Source organism: Drosophila nasuta, chromosome X, assembly GCF_023558535.2.
Source record: "Drosophila nasuta strain 15112-1781.00 chromosome X, ASM2355853v1, whole genome shotgun sequence".
Lineage (NCBI taxonomy): Eukaryota > Metazoa > Arthropoda > Insecta > Diptera > Drosophilidae > Drosophila > Drosophila nasuta.
In genome coordinates this window covers 22,885,668-22,905,580 of record NC_083459.1, presented here as the reverse complement: position 1 = coordinate 22,905,580, position 19,913 = coordinate 22,885,668, and the positions used below count along the sequence as shown (strand labels likewise).

The 19,913-nt window shown below is 42.4% G+C and overlaps 4 protein-coding genes and 1 long non-coding RNA gene across 5 annotated transcripts; 2 read left to right on the top strand and 3 right to left on the bottom strand.

The window, feature by feature from the left end:
• Positions 1-331: 331 nt before the first annotated feature.
• On the bottom strand, positions 332-7,715 carry LOC132795745 (cytokine receptor). The gene is made up of 4 exons (XM_060806620.1): positions 7,384-7,715; positions 6,079-7,256; positions 3,684-4,747; positions 332-2,484 (listed from the first exon to the last, which is right to left on the bottom strand). Exons 2-4 carry the CDS (start codon positions 7,254-7,256, stop codon positions 929-931), a joined length of 3,798 nt encoding a protein of 1,265 aa, XP_060662603.1. The 5' UTR covers positions 7,384-7,715; the 3' UTR covers positions 332-928.
• Positions 7,716-8,014: 299 nt separating this feature from the next.
• On the top strand, positions 8,015-13,323 carry LOC132795748 (ubiquilin-1). Its single transcript, XM_060806624.1, has 3 exons — positions 8,015-8,317; positions 9,557-11,069; positions 11,323-13,323. Exons 1-3 carry the CDS (start codon positions 8,222-8,224, stop codon positions 11,397-11,399), a joined length of 1,686 nt encoding a protein of 561 aa, XP_060662607.1. The 5' UTR covers positions 8,015-8,221; the 3' UTR covers positions 11,400-13,323.
• Positions 13,324-14,424: 1,101 nt separating this feature from the next.
• On the bottom strand, positions 14,425-17,723 carry LOC132795746 (moesin/ezrin/radixin homolog 2). Its single transcript, XM_060806621.1, has 5 exons — positions 16,637-17,723; positions 16,057-16,159; positions 15,779-15,988; positions 15,481-15,717; positions 14,425-15,423 (listed from the first exon to the last, which is right to left on the bottom strand). Exons 1-5 carry the CDS (start codon positions 17,191-17,193, stop codon positions 14,605-14,607), a joined length of 1,926 nt encoding a protein of 641 aa, XP_060662604.1. The 5' UTR covers positions 17,194-17,723; the 3' UTR covers positions 14,425-14,604.
• A 124-nt stretch (positions 17,724-17,847) lies between these two features.
• LOC132795754 (uncharacterized) lies at positions 17,848-18,714 on the top strand. The gene is made up of 2 exons (XR_009633459.1): positions 17,848-17,917; positions 17,977-18,714. It is a non-coding gene; the product is annotated as an uncharacterized LOC132795754 (long non-coding RNA).
• Positions 18,272-19,832, bottom strand: LOC132795753 (uncharacterized). Its single transcript, XM_060806628.1, has 2 exons — positions 19,667-19,832; positions 18,272-19,365 (listed from the first exon to the last, which is right to left on the bottom strand). The coding sequence occupies exons 1-2, from the start codon at positions 19,687-19,689 to the stop codon at positions 19,026-19,028; spliced, it is 363 nt and encodes a 120-aa protein (XP_060662611.1). The 5' UTR covers positions 19,690-19,832; the 3' UTR covers positions 18,272-19,025.
• Positions 19,833-19,913: the final 81 nt, after the last annotated feature.

Sequence of the window (19,913 nt, the reverse complement as noted above, 5' to 3'; positions counted from 1 at the left end):
AATTCGACTTTGATGTGTCACAAGAGGTCCACGGTGCGCCGTGCTAACAAAACAATGTGGCCGTTAGCGAAGAATTTAAAAAGGCGATAAAAGTGAAAAAGTCGATTACCGAATTTAAAAAGGCAATAAGAGTACAAAAGTCGTTTGTCGAATTTAAAAAGGCGATAAAAGTAAAAAAGTCGATTACTGAATTTAAAAAGCGATAACAGTAAGAGTCGATTACCGATGTAAAGCATTTAAATCCAACCGCACTATCGATATGTTGTGCTAAGTTATCGCGCTGAAAGATGGCGCCAGATTCAAATAATGAAATCCCTCGGTTTTAAAGTTATATGTATTTATATTTATTCTTACAACTTGTCTAGCGTTTACCCAACTCGCGATGTGGGTAAATGTTTAAAAGTGTTTGTTTGTTTACATATAATGTAAGTGTAAGCTATAGGTAATAGTTAATACATAGTTATTTGTGTGTGTGTGTGTGTGTGTGTGTGTGTTTGTGTGTGTGTAGTCATAGTTATCATCAGTTATTAGGCATAGCGTACGTGGTAAAGTAAATGATAGTTAAAAAAAAATAAAAAAACAATACTAGAGTGTGCATCATCATCATCATCATCATCAATCATGCGAGGCCATTGGACAAACACACAACGAAACGAAACTAAACGACGCAATCCACATGCACATCACATAGAAGCCAACCCATTTTGAGTGCAGGTAATAACTATTAAAATTGTTGATATTTGATGATTGAAACGTCTCGGTAGCGATTTCGTCATTTCTTATTCTTGTGCTGATGTTGGTCATGGTCATCATTTTATCCATATCCATATTGTTGTGGTCATGTTCTAATCCGATCTCTCTCTTTCTCTTCTACCCATTTTGCCTCGGCCATCTATTGCTTCGATCGATGGTTTGTTGGGTGTCTTGCTTACAGCATATGGCGATTGAGGGCAATGGCATTCAGATCCTGTGGCGTCACATAGCCACCAATATTCGGCTGTTGTTGCTGCTGCTGTTGTTGTTGGTGCTGTTGGTGATGCGTTTGCTGCAGCTGCTGCTGTTGATGATGGGGATGAGGATGAAGCGATGATTGTTGCTGTTGCAGCAAACGCTGATGATGCAAATTTGCTGGCGGCTGCACGTAGCTGGGCACCGTTGGCTTCATCAGCCCCGTACGCTGCAGCTGCTCCATGGACGTGTAGCCAAAGCTGTTGGCTGCCGGAGGCGCCACCGACGGCGGCGGCGTCGACGTTGGCGCCGCTGCCTTCAGTTTGTGCAGATCGGCAGCTTGCACATAGTTGCTGCTGCTGAGCAAGTGCAGCTGCTGAGGCTGCGGCAAAGCTGTTGTCGGAGCTGTAGCTGGAGGATTAGCACGTGCTTGCTGCAGCACTTGAACAGGCACATAACCACTCAGGGGCAAGCTATTGGCATTTGTGGGAGTGTTGTTGGCATTGCTGTTCCAATTCTTCATTTGCGTCGGCTTGATGTAGCCACCGGCAGCAGCATTCTCAGCAGCAGCAGCCGCCGCATGAGTTGTGGCAATCAATTCGGTGGCATTCGCATTGTTCACGCTGTCATCGTCGAGGTAATTGCTCTGGCTCATCGACAAGTAGCTGGCCGGGGGCAGCGATGTCACCGCCTGCTGATCCTCTTCGTAGCCATCGAGACGCTCCATGCCACAGCCGCTGCTCGACGAGTTGTTGGCCAACAGCAGCTTGGCGCTCTCATTCCCGCTGCCTCCGAAATCGTGGGGCAAATCCTGTGGAGAATATTGCGGCGGCGAGTCCATGCGACTGTCAATGATGCCGCCCGCATTTGTTACACGCTCTCCGACCGTCATGCCGCCCAATCCCAAACCCAATCCCAGCGAGCTGCTCTCCATTGGTTTCTTCAGTGTCTCCTTCAGACCCGACGGCAGCTCCAGATCAATGTCCGACATCTTTTGATACTTGCGTATGGCAACGTGGCCGGTGCCAAACAGCACAATCGCAATGACAATCAGTTGGACGCTAGTCAGCAGCGCCTTGGTGTTGTTCCTGCCATCCGGGGAGCAGCTCACCTGCTGCACCGTCCAGCTGGACTTGTGCAATCGATACAGCGACGCATTCGAATAGTTCTCCAGCTGCTTCCACGCGGCTGCATTCAATGCCGGCTGTGCAGCACATTGTTGTGGCCACGAGGTAATAAAGTGTGGCACCTTGTGCTCCTCCAGCTGCTGCTCCAGTTGCTCCACATTCACGGCACGCACCTGATAGTAAAACGCATGCATTGGCGTACACACGGGCGTCATCATCACGCAGCTGCGATTCTGCTCGCCACTGATGTAGCTCGATCGTTGACTGATCACACTATTATTCTCGTCCCTCTCCCGGACGGACACCTCGTAGTATTCCAGTCGTCCTGCTGGTTGCAGAGGAGCCACCCACTCCAGCGTCATGCTCTCCAGCTTGTTCTCCGCACTGAGATACTGCGGCGGCGATGGCACTGCAAAAAAGGACCACAATTTAGAATTGAGTTCAAATAGTGAAAACACTTTCTACATTTTCCATTTCTTAGTTGATCTCCGAGATGTGCTCATCCATTATTATCTACCTAGCTCATTCAGACGTTGAGTTATAATTGCTTAAAAGGAAGGACGGACAGACGGATGGCAAAGTTTGCTAGAAAACTGATTGTGCTCTTGCTATAATTAATCATTAGTCATTGCTTTTCCTTATTGTAAATAAACAAAGCAAGAAAAAAAAGCTACAGTCTAGTGAAAAATACCCGCTAATCATTTTTAATATTCTAAAAATATACTAAAATAATATGCCGAAAAATACAAAAATATAAGACTTTGTTTGGTATATATTATTTGGTTTTCAATATTAAATATTCTTAAAATATACCACATGAACCTATATTCCTCATTTTTAATAAAACCATATTCTAAAAATATACAAAAATACTAAAATATACCGATGGCTACATTCAAATATACCTCAGACCACAAAATATACATTCTACTCATTTTCAATACTCTACAAAAATATCGAATTAATATACCAAAAATACAAAAATATACCGATGGCTATAATATAGTTCGCATATACTGCAAAATATACCTGTTACCCACTTTAAAAATTGAATATTCTAAAAAATATACTAAATTAATATACCGAAAAATACTAAAATATACTAATGCCTATGTTTGGTATATCGATATAGTACAATACTGAAATATACCATTGATTACAAAATATGCTTGCTAACTATTTGAAATATTCTAAAAATATACCGAATGAGTATACCGCAAAAATACTGAAATATACCGATTGCTATATTTGGTATATCCATATAGTACTGCAATCAAATATGCCAGATTGTCAGCCAAACACCGTTGACTATATTTGGTATATAGTACTATATATATCTGTATTCAAATATACCATAAAGTACAAAATATACCAAGCTGTTAGCCAAAGCAACTAATACCTGTAGTAAGTAGGCGTTTGTTGCAATTCAAAATGGTTTCCTCTACTTTACGGCTAGCGGTATAAACGAGCAGTAATGATTCATAGACAATTACTGAAGATTCCGTGGAATATACTCGATATTAAGTTACAAACAGACAGACAGGCAGGCAGACCGGAAGAGTTCTCTACTTCAGTTCTGTTCTGCTTTAACCCAAATCCTCAACTCACCTCCAACGGCGGTGCGAAAGCGGATGACGTTGCTCGGCTCGGAGCTGTAGAGCGTGCGGGCGCGAATGCTGATCTCGTAATGTGTGTAGGCGGTGAGGTTGCCCAGCTCGTAGATGACCAGCTTCTCGTTGTCCACCAGCTCATCCGTGTAGGCGGGCAGCTTGAAGTACTCGGTCTTGTTGTGGTGCCTAAAGCTGCCCTCGTAGGCTCGGACGACGCCATTCGCCTTCAGCGGCGGCTTCCACGAGAGGATGACGCTAGTGTTGCTCAGGCGGGAGTACTGCAGTTGACGTGGTTGCGTCGGGGCCGCTTCGCCGGTGCGATTGATCAGCTCATCGCTGTATTTGCTGGCACGCGAACTCGAGTACATGAACATCTTGACGCTGTAGTAAGTGTAAGGTTCCAGGTTGTGAATGGTAAAGTCGACGGCATTGGAGTCGAGGACCTTGGTAGTGCAGTTATCGGGTTTCCCAGCGGAGCGCTGACAGTAGGTTAGATTGTAGCCACTGAGGATGGCGGGACAGACGCGTTCGGTGCTCCATTTGACGGCCAGCGATGAGTTGGTCACCTCCTCGATGCTGGGCTCCATTTTGGCCAGATCATCGGAGACATCGCGGGAGCAGCTCATCCAGTGCATGCCTGTGTTGCGATCCACATAGTTCGCCGACACCGCCATATTCAGCGACGTCGGCTGAGCACTGCGTGTGGTGAACTGCACCCGATCCCTGGGCACATGCTCAAAGTGAATGGTTCCATTGCATTTCGATTGTAGCGCCGGCTTCGAATTGCACCAGAAGACGGTGTAGTTGATCAGTTCGCTGCTGTTGTTCGGCTCCTTCCAGCTAATCGTATAGCTCGCGTTGCTCGAGTGGTAAACGCTGCGTATCTTCTTTGGCACCCGTTGACGCGTGTCCTCGCTTGTGATGGCCGGAATAACTAGACGACTTGCCTCCACCGAGGTGTTTACATTGTTGCTGCTGCGAATGAGCAGTTCATGCTTGACTGTCTTGTTCCAGTTCTCGATGGTGGCCGAGTTCATGTCCATCTTGATCCTTGAAGTGTCGCTGCAGAAACAACGAAATCAATGCGAAACGGATTAGTTGGCAGTCATTGACACATAGAGGGCGCTGCTATCACTGCCGCAGCTGCCGCTACTACCAGTGAAAATCATCTCAGGTTATTTGATAAACTAACATGATAATTTTCATTCAAACTTTAAACTTTTCTAATCATGTAAGCCTAGATTAATTTAATTCAACAATTTGTGTCTACTTTGTCAACTCAAAACGCCACTGTTGAGTGTTTGTATAAGCACTACTAACGCATTCCAGCGCACAGCTTGCACGCCAGATGGCGCAAACTGCTTTTATTCATTGTTGACTACATAATCATATCACCAGATGGCGCCAGCCAAAGCCAGCCTTTTAGAAAATTCAACTGCTCTTTACGATAACCTTTTCAACTTTTGCAATTATTAATTCACTACTTGTGAATGAATCAATACATGCTTGTATACAAACATTTCCATTAAATAGTATTTCAATGTTTATATACGCGCTATAAACATCCCAACCCACCCACACGCTGCAAATATTATTCTAAAATATGTATAGGGTATAAAAGAGCTTGGCAAAACATTCCAATTATTTGGAAGCCGCAGCAAATGCATATGCATAACTAAGTAAGTACGTTGAGGTATTTCTCGAGCACACATTAAGCAATTTCAATTTCTAAAAAAAAATGCTCGACTATCCCCAATGTGTTACTTTTCAATTACATTATTGAAGCGCATTTCTTCTTAAAAGACACCAACCACCTCCCCCATCACAAACGCCCTCACCAATTATGAAGAAGAAGCAAAGCAACCAGAGAAATTCAAGGAATTTTTAAAAATAAACAATTTTCTAGAAATTCATGCACACAGACACAAGCTCAAATGTACATTGAATCGTATCATAACTGTGTGTAGGGGAAAAGTTTGCGAATTGAATTTATGTTCTATGTTTCACACACACACGAAACAGTGAGATTGTATGTGTGTGCACTTGCGCGCCCGGTCGACTTGTTTTCGCTATCTTCGAAATTACGCAGAACAAAAGTCAAAGACACACAACAACACACACATGTGCAGATGGAGTACACTTGCATTGAATGCTATCGATATTATCGATTGTCACTGATAACCAGCAATATTTATTAGCATCCAAGTGAATGTGTGGCAACACTTCCGAGAAATCAAAACCAGTGTTCACTCTGCTACTCTGCACGAATAACGAGCTCCAGGAATTGCTCTTCGACCCGGAATTTAATTTTCAATGAATTAAAATATCTACGATGCTGATCTCATTATGATTGCAAATGAAATACAATATAATAAAGAGAATTATGTACTCACTTGAGTTTGCCATTCACGCGAAACTCGCTAATCACATAGGTGAAGTTATCGCCATTCATCTCGTGTTTCTCCAGTTGCTCCCAATAGACCGTCAACTGTGATTCTGATGAATAGACATAGAAGCTGCCATTGGTGACGCGTGGCGGACGATCTGGACGCTCCGGTGCGGTCCGAAAATAATAATTCAATGGCTGACTGAAGCGGGATTTGGTTTTGTTGTTGCGCACGCGCAACTCAAGCAAATATTTATAGCCGGCATAGGGCAACTCCGTCAAACATAACGTATCATGGACAGTCGACGAATTGTTGCGCCACATTGGACGCATGATGGTCGAGAAGTTCTCGGGAGTCACCAGAACAGACCAGAGAACACCACCATTGAAGTTGCTGCGTCGCGGCATTATCCAGGTAATGCAAATCGAATCCTTCGTCGTATTGAGCAGCTTCAGCTGTTCGCCGGGCTGAGCGAGCAGCATTCGCTCCACATTGTTCACTTCCACATATTGTATCTCCTGGCCCAGGGCATTTGACATCTCCAGGCGAAAGTAGAAGTATTCATTAAACTTGCGATACTTCTCGTTTGTAATGTTACAATTCACTATGGGAGCACCATCGAAATTGCAATCGACGTAGTAGCGATAGATTGAGTTCTTTTGCGTCTCAAAACTGACATTGTATTTGGTGATGATGCTGTTCTTGGGAGTCGTAAAATTGCAGAACATGTAATCCCAATTGTAGCTTGTGCATTCAAAGTCCTGCACCTTAGAGGGTGGGCTGCCCACAAAAACCTTTGATTGATCAATGCCGTGCATGTCGCACATGCACACATAGGTCGCATCCTGTTCGCTCAGGTTGTGGGCGGTAAAAAGAATGCTGGTGTCGTTGATATACCAGATATATGGCTTGGCCTTGTAGATGGTTTCCCTGCTGCCCTGATGCGTGGACATCTTGAAATAGAGCTGTGATGCATTGCAGGTCTGTTCAATTTGACTGAAATATTCCGTATCGATGGTGCAACTAATATTCAAATCACTGCCAATTGGCAGCTCCACTCGCTGTGGCAGCGCCAGGCCAGGTGACCCTTTGTTGCACAGTGCCAGGTGGATGTTAAAGCCGAGCAGTATAAACAGCATAAATGCCGTATGCGCACCTCGATCGATCATAATGCGCGTCAACATCTGCAAATTGTTTCGATATTTACACACACAATACACAATATTCACAACAATAATAACAAACAACTAACAAAATTAAGTAGGGCCACACTTGCGCATATGCACAGCACAGAAATAAGTATGTACACACCTTGCGATTCAACAGAAAATACCTGGCTGCGTATGAGGCACTTGTTGGCACTGGTATTGGTAATTCTTGGAATCCGTTTTATATTTGTATGTTACCAAATTCCAAGAACTGATTTATATGGCATTTTGATTTCTCGAGTTCGTCGTTTCACAATCACTATTACTATCCGTTTTAAAACTCACTAAAACGGCAGCTTCAAATTCAATAGTACAATAAATTAAAAAACTCGACAACGTATTTTGTTGTTTATTGTTGCGTTTTAATAACAGTATGTGCAACCGTTTGCTTTGCCTGCCTGCCTTATGCGTTGCTTTGCCTGTCTTGCTTTACGTTTGCGTGTGTGCACCAATGTGGCCAGTCTGCGTGCACATTTGTACTCCCAAATATACTGAAAAACATTCACATTTCACTTTTGTGCTTCATAATCTGCCGCTGAACATACACAAATTTGTATATGGAATTATAGCAATAAAACTATTTTTATAAGCAATTTCTTTGTAAATTTCTGGCATTGTTTGGCTTCATCGCTTGCGCAATATGTGACTGGCAAATACTGTTATGGTTTTGTGTTGTGTTTTGGGGTATTTAACGCAGAATCGGTATTTGGCCACATTCAATTTCTCGTATGTGTGACGTTACTGTGTGTGTGTGCGCGTGTGTGTGTCGTATGTGAGAAAGTGACGAATTAGTTTTCATCAAATGGAAAATAATTTAGTTTGAAAGCACGTATAAATTTCGAAAGGAGAGCAACCAACAAAAAAATAAAAAAAACTCTTGCAAACAATATATTATTTAAAGACAAGACAACAAACTAGCGATAGAAAAACAAACAATCAAAATGGCCGAAGGCGGTAGTAAACGCATCAACGTGGTGGTTAAAACGCCAAAGGACAAGAAAACTGTTGAAGTCGATGAAGATTCTGGAATAAAAGATGTGAGTACTACAACCCTTCAGTACAAAGTACTACTACGACACTACCGAGTTCACTAGAGATTTTGGGTGCAATACTAGTGCGCCGTTAACCAGCCAACCAGCGAATGGTACGTTCTGGATACCCAGTGTATAATGAATGGGCATAGAATAGCACAAATATTGCATAGATGGAGGATGTTGTGAAATACAAATTAATTATATTTTGCTTTATTGTTTTAATTATTCGATTTGAGGGAAACAATGTCTCATTGTATATTGTTTTGATTACCTATTATCAACAATAGTTTCGTTACTTCTATTAACTATACAATTTCTTGTGCAATGCAGTTCCTCTTGTTGGTCTCCCGCCTAAACCTTGTCTGCCGACAACTTTAATTGCGTCTGTTAAAGAGTTAAATTATGTAAAATCTTATAATGTCTTTCGTGTTCATGTCCACTCGTACAATTTCACATAATTTCCAAATTAAAGGAACGATTGTTATTTGAATTCGACCTGCGTTTGTTTATCAAGTGTATGGGACGAACCAGTCACCTTCTGTAGAAAATGCGCACCATTAACTGTGTAGTCCACAGTTGTGCACGAAGTAGATAGTTCGGAACTAGTACAATTGAGAGATCCGTACTGAAAGGAAATGTGTCGAGTGCATATGTATAGCGAAGGGGTAAATGAGGGCACAAGCGAGCAAGTTGTGTGTGTTCTCTATGTGTGTTTTGTGTGTCTGTAATAAAACATAATTATTGTGGTTAACAACATGAAGCAAGCCTCAGCCTAGGGTAAAGACCCACTTTACACGAGCACTTTTTGAGTGATAGATCGCACATAAATTAGTTTAATTCTTTCAAATAAATACTAAATACTGTCATATAAATGGCTCGAGTTGACCGACGAAAAAACGGTAAGCAATAGATCGCTTTCTATATCTAGAAAGTCATTTAAAAGTGCTCGTCTGAAGTGGGCCTCAGCAAATGGAATAGGGTGGGCACACTTGTGACTGTTCTGGGTGAATGTGTGCGAGCGAGCGCGTTAATGTGTGCGCATATAATTGGGAAGGTATAATGCATATTCTTAGTCTTGCGCTCTCGCTCTCTCCCTCGCTAACAAGGATGGCAAAGTGCAAATACGCACTTGCGTGTGTGTGTGACAGTGTATGCATAGGCATTTATGTATAAAGATAAGGCAACACTGATCAATGATGTTATTGTTATTGTTATCGTTTGTATTTTTTTCTCGTTCATTAGTTCAAAATTCTGGTGGCACAAAAATTCGAAGCGGAACCGGAACAACTAGTGCTGATCTTTGCGGGCAAAATCATGAAAGACACCGATACACTCAAGATGCACAACATCAAGGACAATCTAACGGTGCATCTGGTGATCAAGGCGCCCACGCGCACCAACGAGGCGCCCGCTCGCGCCCCCGCCGACGTACGGCAAACGCCGTTTGGCCTCAATCAATTTGGTGGACTCGCTGGGATGGAAGCACTCGGTGCCGGATCGAATACGTTTATGGATTTGCAGGCTCGGATGCAGAATGAGCTGTTAAACAATGGGGATATGTTGCGTTCGCTGATGGACAATCCGCTGGTGCAACAGATGATGAACAATCCGGATACGATGCGTCAGCTGATCACATCGAATCCACAAATGCAGGATTTGATGCAACGCAATCCCGAGATATCGCATATGCTCAACAATCCAGATTTGTTGCGCCAGACTATGGAGTTGGCCCGCAATCCATCCATGTTGCAGGAGCTAATGCGTTCCCATGATCGCGCCATGTCCAATTTGGAATCTGTGCCCGGCGGCTACAGTGCGCTGCAGCGCATCTATCGTGATATACAGGAGCCCATGATGAATGCGGCCACCGAGTCATTTGGTCGCAATCCCTTTGCCGGGCTCGTCGAGGGCGGCGGTGGCAACTCGGTCGCCAATCCACAGCAGGGCACCGAGAATCGCAATCCATTGCCCAATCCCTGGGGTGGCAGTGGCAATCGATCCGGCGGCGGCAATGGCAGCCAATCGGCTGGTGGCGGCGTTGGAGGCACTGCTGGCAATCGGGGCGGCGATCAGCCACCGAATAATGTACTCAACACACCGGCAATGCGCAGCTTGCTGCAACAGATGGCCGATAATCCGGCCCTGATGCAGAACCTCTTGAATGCCCCGTATACGCGCTCGATGATGGAGTCGATGTCACAGGATCCCGATATGGCATCCCGTCTCTTGAGCAGCAGTCCGCTGCTCTCGAACAATCCACAGCTGCAGGATCAGGTGCGACAGATGATGCCACAGTTTATGGCCCAAATGCAGAATCCCGATGTGATGAACATGCTCACAAATCCCGAGGCCATCAATGCGATTCTACAGATCCAGCAGGGCATGGAACAGTTGCGCAGCGCCGCTCCCAATTTAGTGGGCACCCTTGGCATTCCGCCGCCGCCGCCAGGCATCAATACACCCGGCTCCGGTGCGGCCACAGATCCGGCGAGCGGCGATGGCAGCATCAACAACACCTCGCCAAACAGTGCAACTGGTGCCCCGAATGCTGCCAACTCGACAGGCACTTCGCCAGCTGCCGCCCTGGCGCCTGGAGGCGGTCCCAATGCGCAGCTCTTCAACGATTTCATGATGCGCATGCTCAACGGCATGTCTAACAATGCGGACTCAACGCAGCCGCCTGAGGTGCGCTATCAGTCGCAGCTGGAGCAACTGGCGGCCATGGGATTCGCCAATCGTGAGGCCAATTTGCAGGGTGAGTTTATCAAGGATCCATTTGGTAGAACATCTACATATGTTTAATTCACAGCTTATTGCAAATTTCAAATGCTTTGTAAAAATTAATTGAAATTGAATCCCATATCAAATAAATTAGTTATTTATTTTGTCGACATCTATTTTATTGGGAGCAACCCAAATAAAAACATTTGAAATGCAATCGATAAAATATCGATTTATTTGGTATAAAACAACTGATTAACGCTCTATCTCTTTCTCTCTCCTTCTAGCGCTGATTGCCACTTTTGGGGACATCAATGCCGCTGTGGAGCGCCTCTTGTCGCTGAATCAGTTGTCCCTGAGTTAACACTGTTAAGGCGCCACGCCTCCTCGCCTACACGCCAAATCACGCAAATAATGTTTATGATGTATACAACACCTGTCTGCTGTTCACCTACCTGATGCCGTTTCCCCTCCCCCCACCCACCACACACACCTAAGATGCATGTAGACATTTGTCAGTGCTGCCCTATTTTCATATAGAAAAAAACCAAAAACAAACTAAAAAAAAAATACTGCATTTTAAGCAAACGCGAAGAGAACGGGCAAAAGGAAATGCAAGAGTCCTCAACACACACACACATATACATAAACAGACCATACATAACTTAAAAATTCCTGAATGAAAAGACGTGGAAGCCAAAGTTCAGCAGGTGGCTAGTAAATTTATCGATATGTTAACCACGACAACAACAAGAACATCAAAAGCAGCAGCGGCAACAAATAATATTTTAATGTAAAATTAAATTGGGATATTCTCTTATATATTATTCATGTATATGAGTGGTCGGCACTAAATTAACGTCATCCATCTATTTCTCACTAACACAAATGCAATACTGATATGAGAATGTATTGGGGCTGACCACTGATACATATATGTATAAATACATATGTACAACGCAGCTGTCAAGACGGGATACGAAAGTAAAAGAGAGAGAGAGAGTGAAAGATACGCACACACACGTATATACATAAAACTTCGAGATCAATATTATTAAATTTGCAAAGTGCATAGCTTTCCTCTTACGATAGCAACTTATTACTATTGATATGTTATGTACATTATTCTTAATATTAGTTTCCTTTTTTTTGTTAATGCTTATTTTTTTTTGTTAATACTATAAACACACTGATCTTGACTAATGTAAGCATGATGTTTGTGTGTGTGCGTAAGTATATGTATTATATATGTATACAACAAATATATCGATAACAAACTGAGGAGGCTGAACAAAAACAGTTGAAAATATTTTCATACCCGCTATTCCCATTGAGTATTCTAATATTGAGGCAGGAAATGTATGTAAGCATGTCCGTCTGTCCGTATAAGCAATTGGATCTCTTTTAATAAACAAATTAACATAAAACCACTTATCGCTGTAGCAATTTGGTATATTTTGAATCTTGTAGTATATTAATGTGGAATATTTGAACAATTGAAAATGGGTAGCGGGTATCTCACAGTCGAGCACACTCGACTGTAGCTTACTTGTTGCGATTGACGCGTGATCGAAGAAAACGAGGGGCAAACAATGGTCGGGGGGAATGCGATGGACGGGGGATGGATGCATTGGATGCTAATATTACAAAAATTGAGCTTTTTATTTTTTTCATATATGTATATATCTATATGCATATATACATAACTATATATCAAATATTCCATGGTGTTACAAAAGAAAAGAAAAAAATCAAAGAAAAAACAAAAAGACGTAACTATTTGAAATTCCTTAGTACCAAAAAAAAAACAACAAAAAGAAAAAAAAAATAAGAAAGAAGCAAACAAAACAAACAAAAAAATAAGTAAATCCTTTTATGTGTTAAAAAAAAAAAACTACTAATGTGGGGTTCGGTGGTTGAGGGGCCGGGGAAGCATACAATATGTGTTTTTTTTAAGGGGTGGGACGGGGGGCTAACAAAATATAAAGAATATACATAAAGAAAAACAAAGAACGAAGAGAAAAATATAATAAATAAAAAGCAAAGGTAAATTTATTGAATAGACATATAAACGAAAAACTACGTTTACTACTTATTTCTGTATGAAAAGCAAAAAAGAAAAACAAAAAAATCCAATAAATAAATGTAAATGGTCAATGTTTTAAAATGAAATTGCAAATCCCACAACAATTATTCACCACAATGATACTTTGTTACAACAAAAAAAAAACAAACCGATAATGTCTAATAAAAAGAGCAAAGAACGCAAGCAGCATTCGACTACAAGATATCTTCTCTACTTTTTAGTTCCCCAAAAAAGAAACGTTGCTATCGACTGCAAGAGACCATTTCGCACTTCTGGAAATGTAAAGGTGTACACTACTTTCGACTCCTGGATACCCTTTGATTTGGAAGCAAAGTCGTGCTGCCCTTAACTACTACAGATCCTGAGAGTCTTTATACTGTTATATCTTAATAAGAGTAGGAAAAATCTCGCTACTTTCGACTGCTAAAGATCCTTTGTCTATGAATCGGTGCAAAGTCATGCTTCCTTTAAATACTAGAGATCCTGAGAGCCTTCATATTTTTAAACCTAAATGAGAGTAGGAAAAAACACGCTACTTTTGACTGAAAGAAACCCTTTCGCACTGCTTGAGAAGTAAAAATTCATGCTACTCTCGACTGCAAGAGACCCTTTGTCAAAATACTAGAGATAAATATTTGAGAGCCTACTGTTATATCTAAATAAGAGTAGGGAAAAACGCGCTACTCTCGACTGCAAGAGACCCTTTCGCACTGCTGGAAGAGTAAAAATTCATGATACTCTCGACTGTTGTACGAAAAAAAATACTTTTGACTGCAAGAGACCTTGCCTACGTAAATTTAGGCTTAGGTAGATCCGGCTGATCCGGAGGGACGCAGAATAGACAAATGGAGGTCAGTAGCTGTACCGGTAAGGTTATCACACAAGTTCTAGAATAAACCTGACAATTTTAGCACCTAGTCTAATGAATGTGAATGAGTCAGAGAATGGGTCTGTATAGGAATTAGAGTGAGAAAGCGAACACAAATCAAACTTGACGAGCGATGGACAAAAACTCGAAGTGCAATAAACCTTGAGACGCAAAGAGGAACAAGAGAGCAGTTGAAAACCTTAGACAACAGAAGTGAACTATGAAGACTATCGGAATGTCCTCTTGCCATTTGATTGATCTATTCATTTGATGTATGCCAATATACGCAAGTATTTTGTTCCATTCAAAGTGATCTACATCGATCTTATCTAAAATACATTACTGGGGTTACGTTTACGAGCAGTTGAAAACCATAGATAACAATTAAGCCTTGTTCCATCCAAAGGGTTATACATCGATCTACATTAAAATACTTTTCTGGTTACTTTTACGAGTATATCCCTCTTTGAGTTTATTGAGCTGAGCTGCTGTGTTGGGTGAGGGCGGGAGTTCGCTTATAGATTATGTTACAAATTTAGCAGATACATGCAATAAGTCTAGGTGGGAGTTTGGGGTCGAGGACAGTGAACAGGAGACAGAAGACAGCAGCAGCTGTTAGAGCTCCTCGAAGAAAGCGACTCGCGCCTTTGTTGAACCGGACTTGAGCTTTTTGAGCGTGGAGTATTTGTTCTCGCCGGCCTTAATCTGCGCCTCGCTGAGTATGTCCAGGTTGCTCTGGTTCTCCTCGATCTTGTGCGGCGCTATCTCGCTGCGCAGGGTCTGCAATTGATTCTGCACCTGCTTCTTCGACTTGCGCAAATACTCCAAATGGCTGCGCTCCATTTCGTTGGTGATCTGCTCCATTTCGTTGTCCGTGAGTATAAACTCCTTGGGCTCAAAATCATCCGAAATCCCACTGGAATTATCCCCCAACGCCGACGCATAATGCGAGGCAGTTGTCGTCAACTCAGCGCCGCCCGCCGTTTCCATATCGTTCGTGGAACTGCTCGTGGTCAACGATGGCGTGCTAATCGCCGCAATGCTGCTGGACACCGTATTCACGTTGGCATGCTGGGACACTGTCGAAGCGGTTAAGAGGCTGTCGGTGGAGGATTTGCGACCGCTGTTGAGGAAGTTGAGGAGGCGAGCGGTTGCTTCGCGCTCAGCCATTTTGGCACAGATTAGCTCCTTTTTCAGTTTCTCCGTTTCGGCCTCGCGTTTGTCATTCTCGACGGTCAGTTGGAGCACATAGAAGTCCGCATCGCGTATCTTCTTCTCGAGATCGTGCTTCTCGCGCTCCACCTTCAGCTGGCGTTCCCGCAAGCGATCCATTTCCGTCTTGAAATGATTCGCCTTGCACTCGGTCAGCTGCATTTGCTCCTCGTTGACGCGACTCTTCTCAAAGTACAGCTCCTTGGTTTCCTCCGAGCGTCGCTACCAAAACGTACAATTAACAAAAAAAGAGTCGCTGATAGATAGAGCGAAACTCACCAGCGCATCGTTGGCCATACGCATCTCGTCCTGCAGATGATCCAGCCGCTTCTCCAGCTCGTAGCGTTCGTGTTCGGCTTTCTCCCGCAGCTTCTTCTCCCTGATGAATTTCTTGCGCTCGATCTGTCTGCGTTGCTTCTCCTCTTTGGCCTGTGCCTTCATCTGCTGTATCTCCATGGTATCCGGCTTGCGGCGACGCATATACAAATCGTGATTGCCCTTGCACAGGTCGAGTATCTAAACGAAAAGGAAAGGAACGTTTAAAGACTACTCAACTGATATTTGATCGTCTGCTTACCATCTTGTTAATGTGCAAGTCCTGCGAGTAGAATATAAAGTTGGACACCTTGGCATCCACCAGACGTATCGTGAATTTCTTATCATCGAAACTGACGTGTCGTATCTCGTTCCACTGGAACGTTGTCTTTGGCGTTAGCTTGTCGCGCTCATCATAGATGTTCAGTCCCACGGCCGTCACGCCCAGCCACAATTTGGTTTTGTTCTTATTCTGTGTAAGGCAGAAATATCACAAAGTATTAATTGAGAGAACAGCGAGAACAGAATGCGACAACTTACTGTAATAGGAAAGTAGTTGACACCATACATGTCCAGATCCTGGGCAATCTTCAGATACTCCATCTCCACTTCGTCACGCGTCATGGGCTCGTGATCCATATACCTGGCAAGCAGTTGTTCATTAAATTACAAGTTATTTTGTTACGTGTAACATATGTCTTGGGCTTTAGCTTTTAGTTCATTTGCAAAGACGTAAGAGGGCGTGGTTACACGAGTGTTGCACGCAAGTTTTGTGGCTCTAACTTGCCTAGTCTATGAGAACAAGAGGCTTTAATAGACGGACAGACAGACGGACAGATTTTCGATTACCAAACTTGCAGTTATTACCAGTTAGTTAATTTAAAAGGATGTGGCTATACGAGTGTTGCCCGCAAGTTTTGTGGCTCTAACTTGCCTAGTCTATGAGAACAAGAGGCTTTAATAGACGGACAGACAGACAGACGGACAGATTTTCGTTTACCGAACTTGCAGCTATTACCAGTTAGTTGATTTAGGAGGGCGTGGTTATTCGAGTGTTGTCCGCAAGTTTTGTGGCTCTTACTTGGCTAGTCTATGAGACGGATGGATTTTCGACTCTTACCAGGTCTTGATGCGCTCTTCCCACATCTCGGGCGTCATCTGGTATTGATCGGTGACGCCTTTGGGCAGCAGTTCTCCGCCAGCGAGCATGCCATCCTTGTAGCTCTCATAATCGTAGGGACCATACTGGACGTGGACAGCGTAAGAAGCGAGCAAAACAGAGGCCTCGGGCCGGCAATAGATGTCCATGGAGAGAATGCTCTGCTTCACTTGCAGAAAGAACAGATGCTGTGTGATCTCCTGGATGAGCTCTTCGCTCACATTCTCCGGAAAGAATTTCGCATAGAAGCTGAACACATAAATGCTGTTGCTCGCCTGCAGCTCGACCCTTTGATCCTTCACCTTTTTGTCCATTTTGAGCCAGGAGACATTGTTACGTGTGTCGACGTATTGCAGTCCGAAGTACCACGATTCACGCAATCCGATTGTGCGGCAAACCAAATCAAAGAGCTCTTGGCCCGTTGCACGGGGTTCCAGCTCAAATTCCAGTTCGGAGTCAAAGGTGCTCACGCGCACCGGCAGTGAACGGTTCTTCTTGGAACCGAAGGGGCTCATCATCCACTATGATGGCAATAGCAATAGTAATGGTGATAGCGATCACGATAGCGATAACGATAACAATGGCAAGTGCGTAAACTATAAGGACACACTGTCTCAATTGTGATGTAGCTGTAGTTGTAGTTGTGTTTGCAGCTGTTGTTGTTGTTGTTCTTGTTGCTGTTGTTTTCTTCTTCCGCAATTGCAACAATTACTCGATTGACACACATATGAATGTGTCTGTCTACTTATTATATGCACATTTATTTTTCTACCTATTAGATACTTTATTATTAGGTATTATGTGGTGTGTTGTATGGGGGCTGCGTTTTTTGTTTGTGTGTTTACTTGTTGCTTGCTTCAAGCATTTTCTTCCATCCAATTTCCAATCGCATTCGCACACACATTCGAATTCGCACATAGTGCCACAATAATCATCATATTCTGGTTAAATACTGGCACTTTTCGGAGAGGCACTTCATTTCATTTTACAAACTACACAATTTTAACAATATTACAACATTTTCAACGTTTGTCAAAAATAAATTGCGAGCGTACAAATATAGCAACAACAAAGAATCAGTGTGTCTCTATGATATTTATGTGTGCGCGCGTGCCTTTCTACACACACAATAACATTCATTTAGTATTTACATATGTATGCGTGCGACGGACCAAGGAGAGCAAGAGAGAGCGAAGTCGCATCGCTGTGTTGTCAAAGAGCGAGCAGGCATATCCATTCACCGTAAGTGTTGCCAACTCGGCTGCATCACAAAATAGCTAAATTCCGTGCAAACCTTATAGCGATAGTAAAAACAAATTATGAATGAATATTTTATTTATTTATTATTGCCATAAAAATATGATGAATATGTCGGTCAACAACATGATGTCCATAAGAATTTTGTTGTTGTGGTCTAGCTTTTAGTTTCTGGGTGCTTGGCGTGAAAATTGCTAAAGCGTCAGCACTGTTCGGCGTTCGATTTTGTTGTTGGGCTTGAGCTGCTGTCACAATTGAGAAACAACAACAATCACGATGGACGATGTGCGGCGGCCGCACAGTGGTATCCAATCGATCAGTTTGAACAATTTAGTGAAATACATTTGGAAAATTCTTATAATACTTTATTAACAGTATTGCTACCTCTTGCATGGCTTAATATACATAACTTATAACTATATAATGTGGTATCAGTTAAGCACTCTTGCGCGTAATTCTAGATGTTTGTAAAGAATTGCTTTGTCTATTAAGCTTGAAGAGCAGATAAATATAGATATATGTATATTGAACGCCTAATGTGTGCAAGCAATTTTTGTTAAGTCTTAATATTGTATACATTTAGGTTCAAGATGAGTAACTATATATATATATATGTATATGATGTATGTATTTTAAGTGTGTCACGAGGTCTATTATTACAGATTTATTTCGAACACATTCATTCAACAATTTTGATTGCGCATTTATAAAATAATCGTTGCAATATACGACTCAAATATAAAGTTCAATCAAAACGACTGAGAGAGAGAACAACTACTATTTACGATAGAGAAGATCGATTGATCGTCGGCAAACTATTCCATCTGAGATTTCCTATGAATTATTGGCACTATCCAACTATCAGAATTGCAATTGTGTATTTTCTATTTACGATTGCATTAGGCATACTTGTGATATATTGGTGTTTTGTTGGTTTGTTGTTTCTTTTTGATTTAACGTGTATTTTAGTTGCATTTGTAAGTGTTTTTTCTTTAATGAGATTGATTTTAAATAATGTTAAATGAATTTTTTATCACGTGCAATTATGACAATTAACAAACATAAATCGTATAAAAAATGTGTGTCTTCAAAATCAGTGATTATTTCGCTTGACACGTTCCACATGCAAGTCGTACAACATCTTATTTTTTTCATAATAATACGGATTTTGATCGGCATTCAATTCAGGATTATACTCATATATGCCACCAATAACTTCAAGTGAACATCCTCCTCCAGCTGCTCCTCCTACAGCTCCCACTCCGGCAGTGATGCTTGGTATTATATAGTTGTTGTTATCATTGATTAAATTAGGTATGCTGCAATTGCTGCTACTGCTGCTATTGCCATCATCGTATGTCAAATGCAGATTGTTAATACGCTTCGACAGTGGCGTTGATTCGCAAGGCAGATCATCTTCACGGCTTCGTTTTCTGCGAAGCAAAAAAAAACGTATGTTTTTATAATGTGTGCACAGTTAACAATAGGAAAAACGATTTTGCACCAATGCAAATGCATTGCAGGTCACTGTCGCGTTAATCGTAGTATGTGCACACATACATGCATACCCACTACATGCATTTGCATGTACTCACCTATATATATATATATATTAAGTGCGTATGTGTGCGTATTTGTGTTTGTATGTGCATGTGCTGCGACTTTAGGGTTCGAGTCGTAGTTGAATAAATGGTAGTGTAATTTCTATTATTTTTTTAAGAATTGTCCTCTTACCTTGTTCTTAAAAATCCAGCCATTTCGATGTCATACCCCTTTGGATCACTTTCAATTGGCTGCTAACGACGAGTAAATTTGGTTGATTTACTTTGTTGTCGTCGCTGCGCTGCGCTGCTACTTTGCTCTGCTCTGCTGATATTCTCTTGTTCTTGTTCTAAATGACATATGGGAGAGTTGCATTCGAACACAGTGGCAACACCATATCGCAGCGATTGCACAGGGCGTTGCCATTTGTAAACGTCAA

Excerpts from the sequence above, each read along its gene's own strand:
- LOC132795745 (XM_060806620.1), bottom strand. The coding sequence starts at position 7,256 with ATGTTGACGCGCATTATGATCGATCGAGGTGCGCATACGGCATTTATG. Across the intron at positions 4,748-6,078 it reads CGCGTGAATGGCAAACTCAA|CGACACTTCAAGGATCAAGA; the intron begins GTGAGTACATAA and ends TTGTTTCTGCAG. Across the intron at positions 2,485-3,683 it reads CTTTCGCACCGCCGTTGGAG|TGCCATCGCCGCCGCAGTAT; the intron begins GTGAGTTGAGGA and ends CCTTTTTTGCAG.
- LOC132795748 (XM_060806624.1), top strand. The coding sequence starts at position 8,222 with ATGGCCGAAGGCGGTAGTAAACGCATCAACGTGGTGGTTAAAACGCCA. Across the intron at positions 8,318-9,556 it reads AAGATTCTGGAATAAAAGAT|TTCAAAATTCTGGTGGCACA; the intron begins GTGAGTACTACA and ends CTCGTTCATTAG. Across the intron at positions 11,070-11,322 it reads TCGTGAGGCCAATTTGCAGG|CGCTGATTGCCACTTTTGGG; the intron begins GTGAGTTTATCA and ends CTCTCCTTCTAG.
- LOC132795746 (XM_060806621.1), bottom strand. The coding sequence starts at position 17,193 with ATGATGAGCCCCTTCGGTTCCAAGAAGAACCGTTCACTGCCGGTGCGC. Across the intron at positions 16,160-16,636 it reads GAAGAGCGCATCAAGACCTG|GTATATGGATCACGAGCCCA; the intron begins GTAAGAGTCGAA and ends ACTGCTTGCCAG. Across the intron at positions 15,424-15,480 it reads GTATGGCCAACGATGCGCTG|CGACGCTCGGAGGAAACCAA; the intron begins GTGAGTTTCGCT and ends ACGTTTTGGTAG.
- LOC132795753 (XM_060806628.1), bottom strand. The coding sequence starts at position 19,689 with ATGGCTGGATTTTTAAGAACAAG. Across the intron at positions 19,366-19,666 it reads GCTGGATTTTTAAGAACAAG|AAAACGAAGCCGTGAAGATG; the intron begins GTAAGAGGACAA and ends TTTGCTTCGCAG.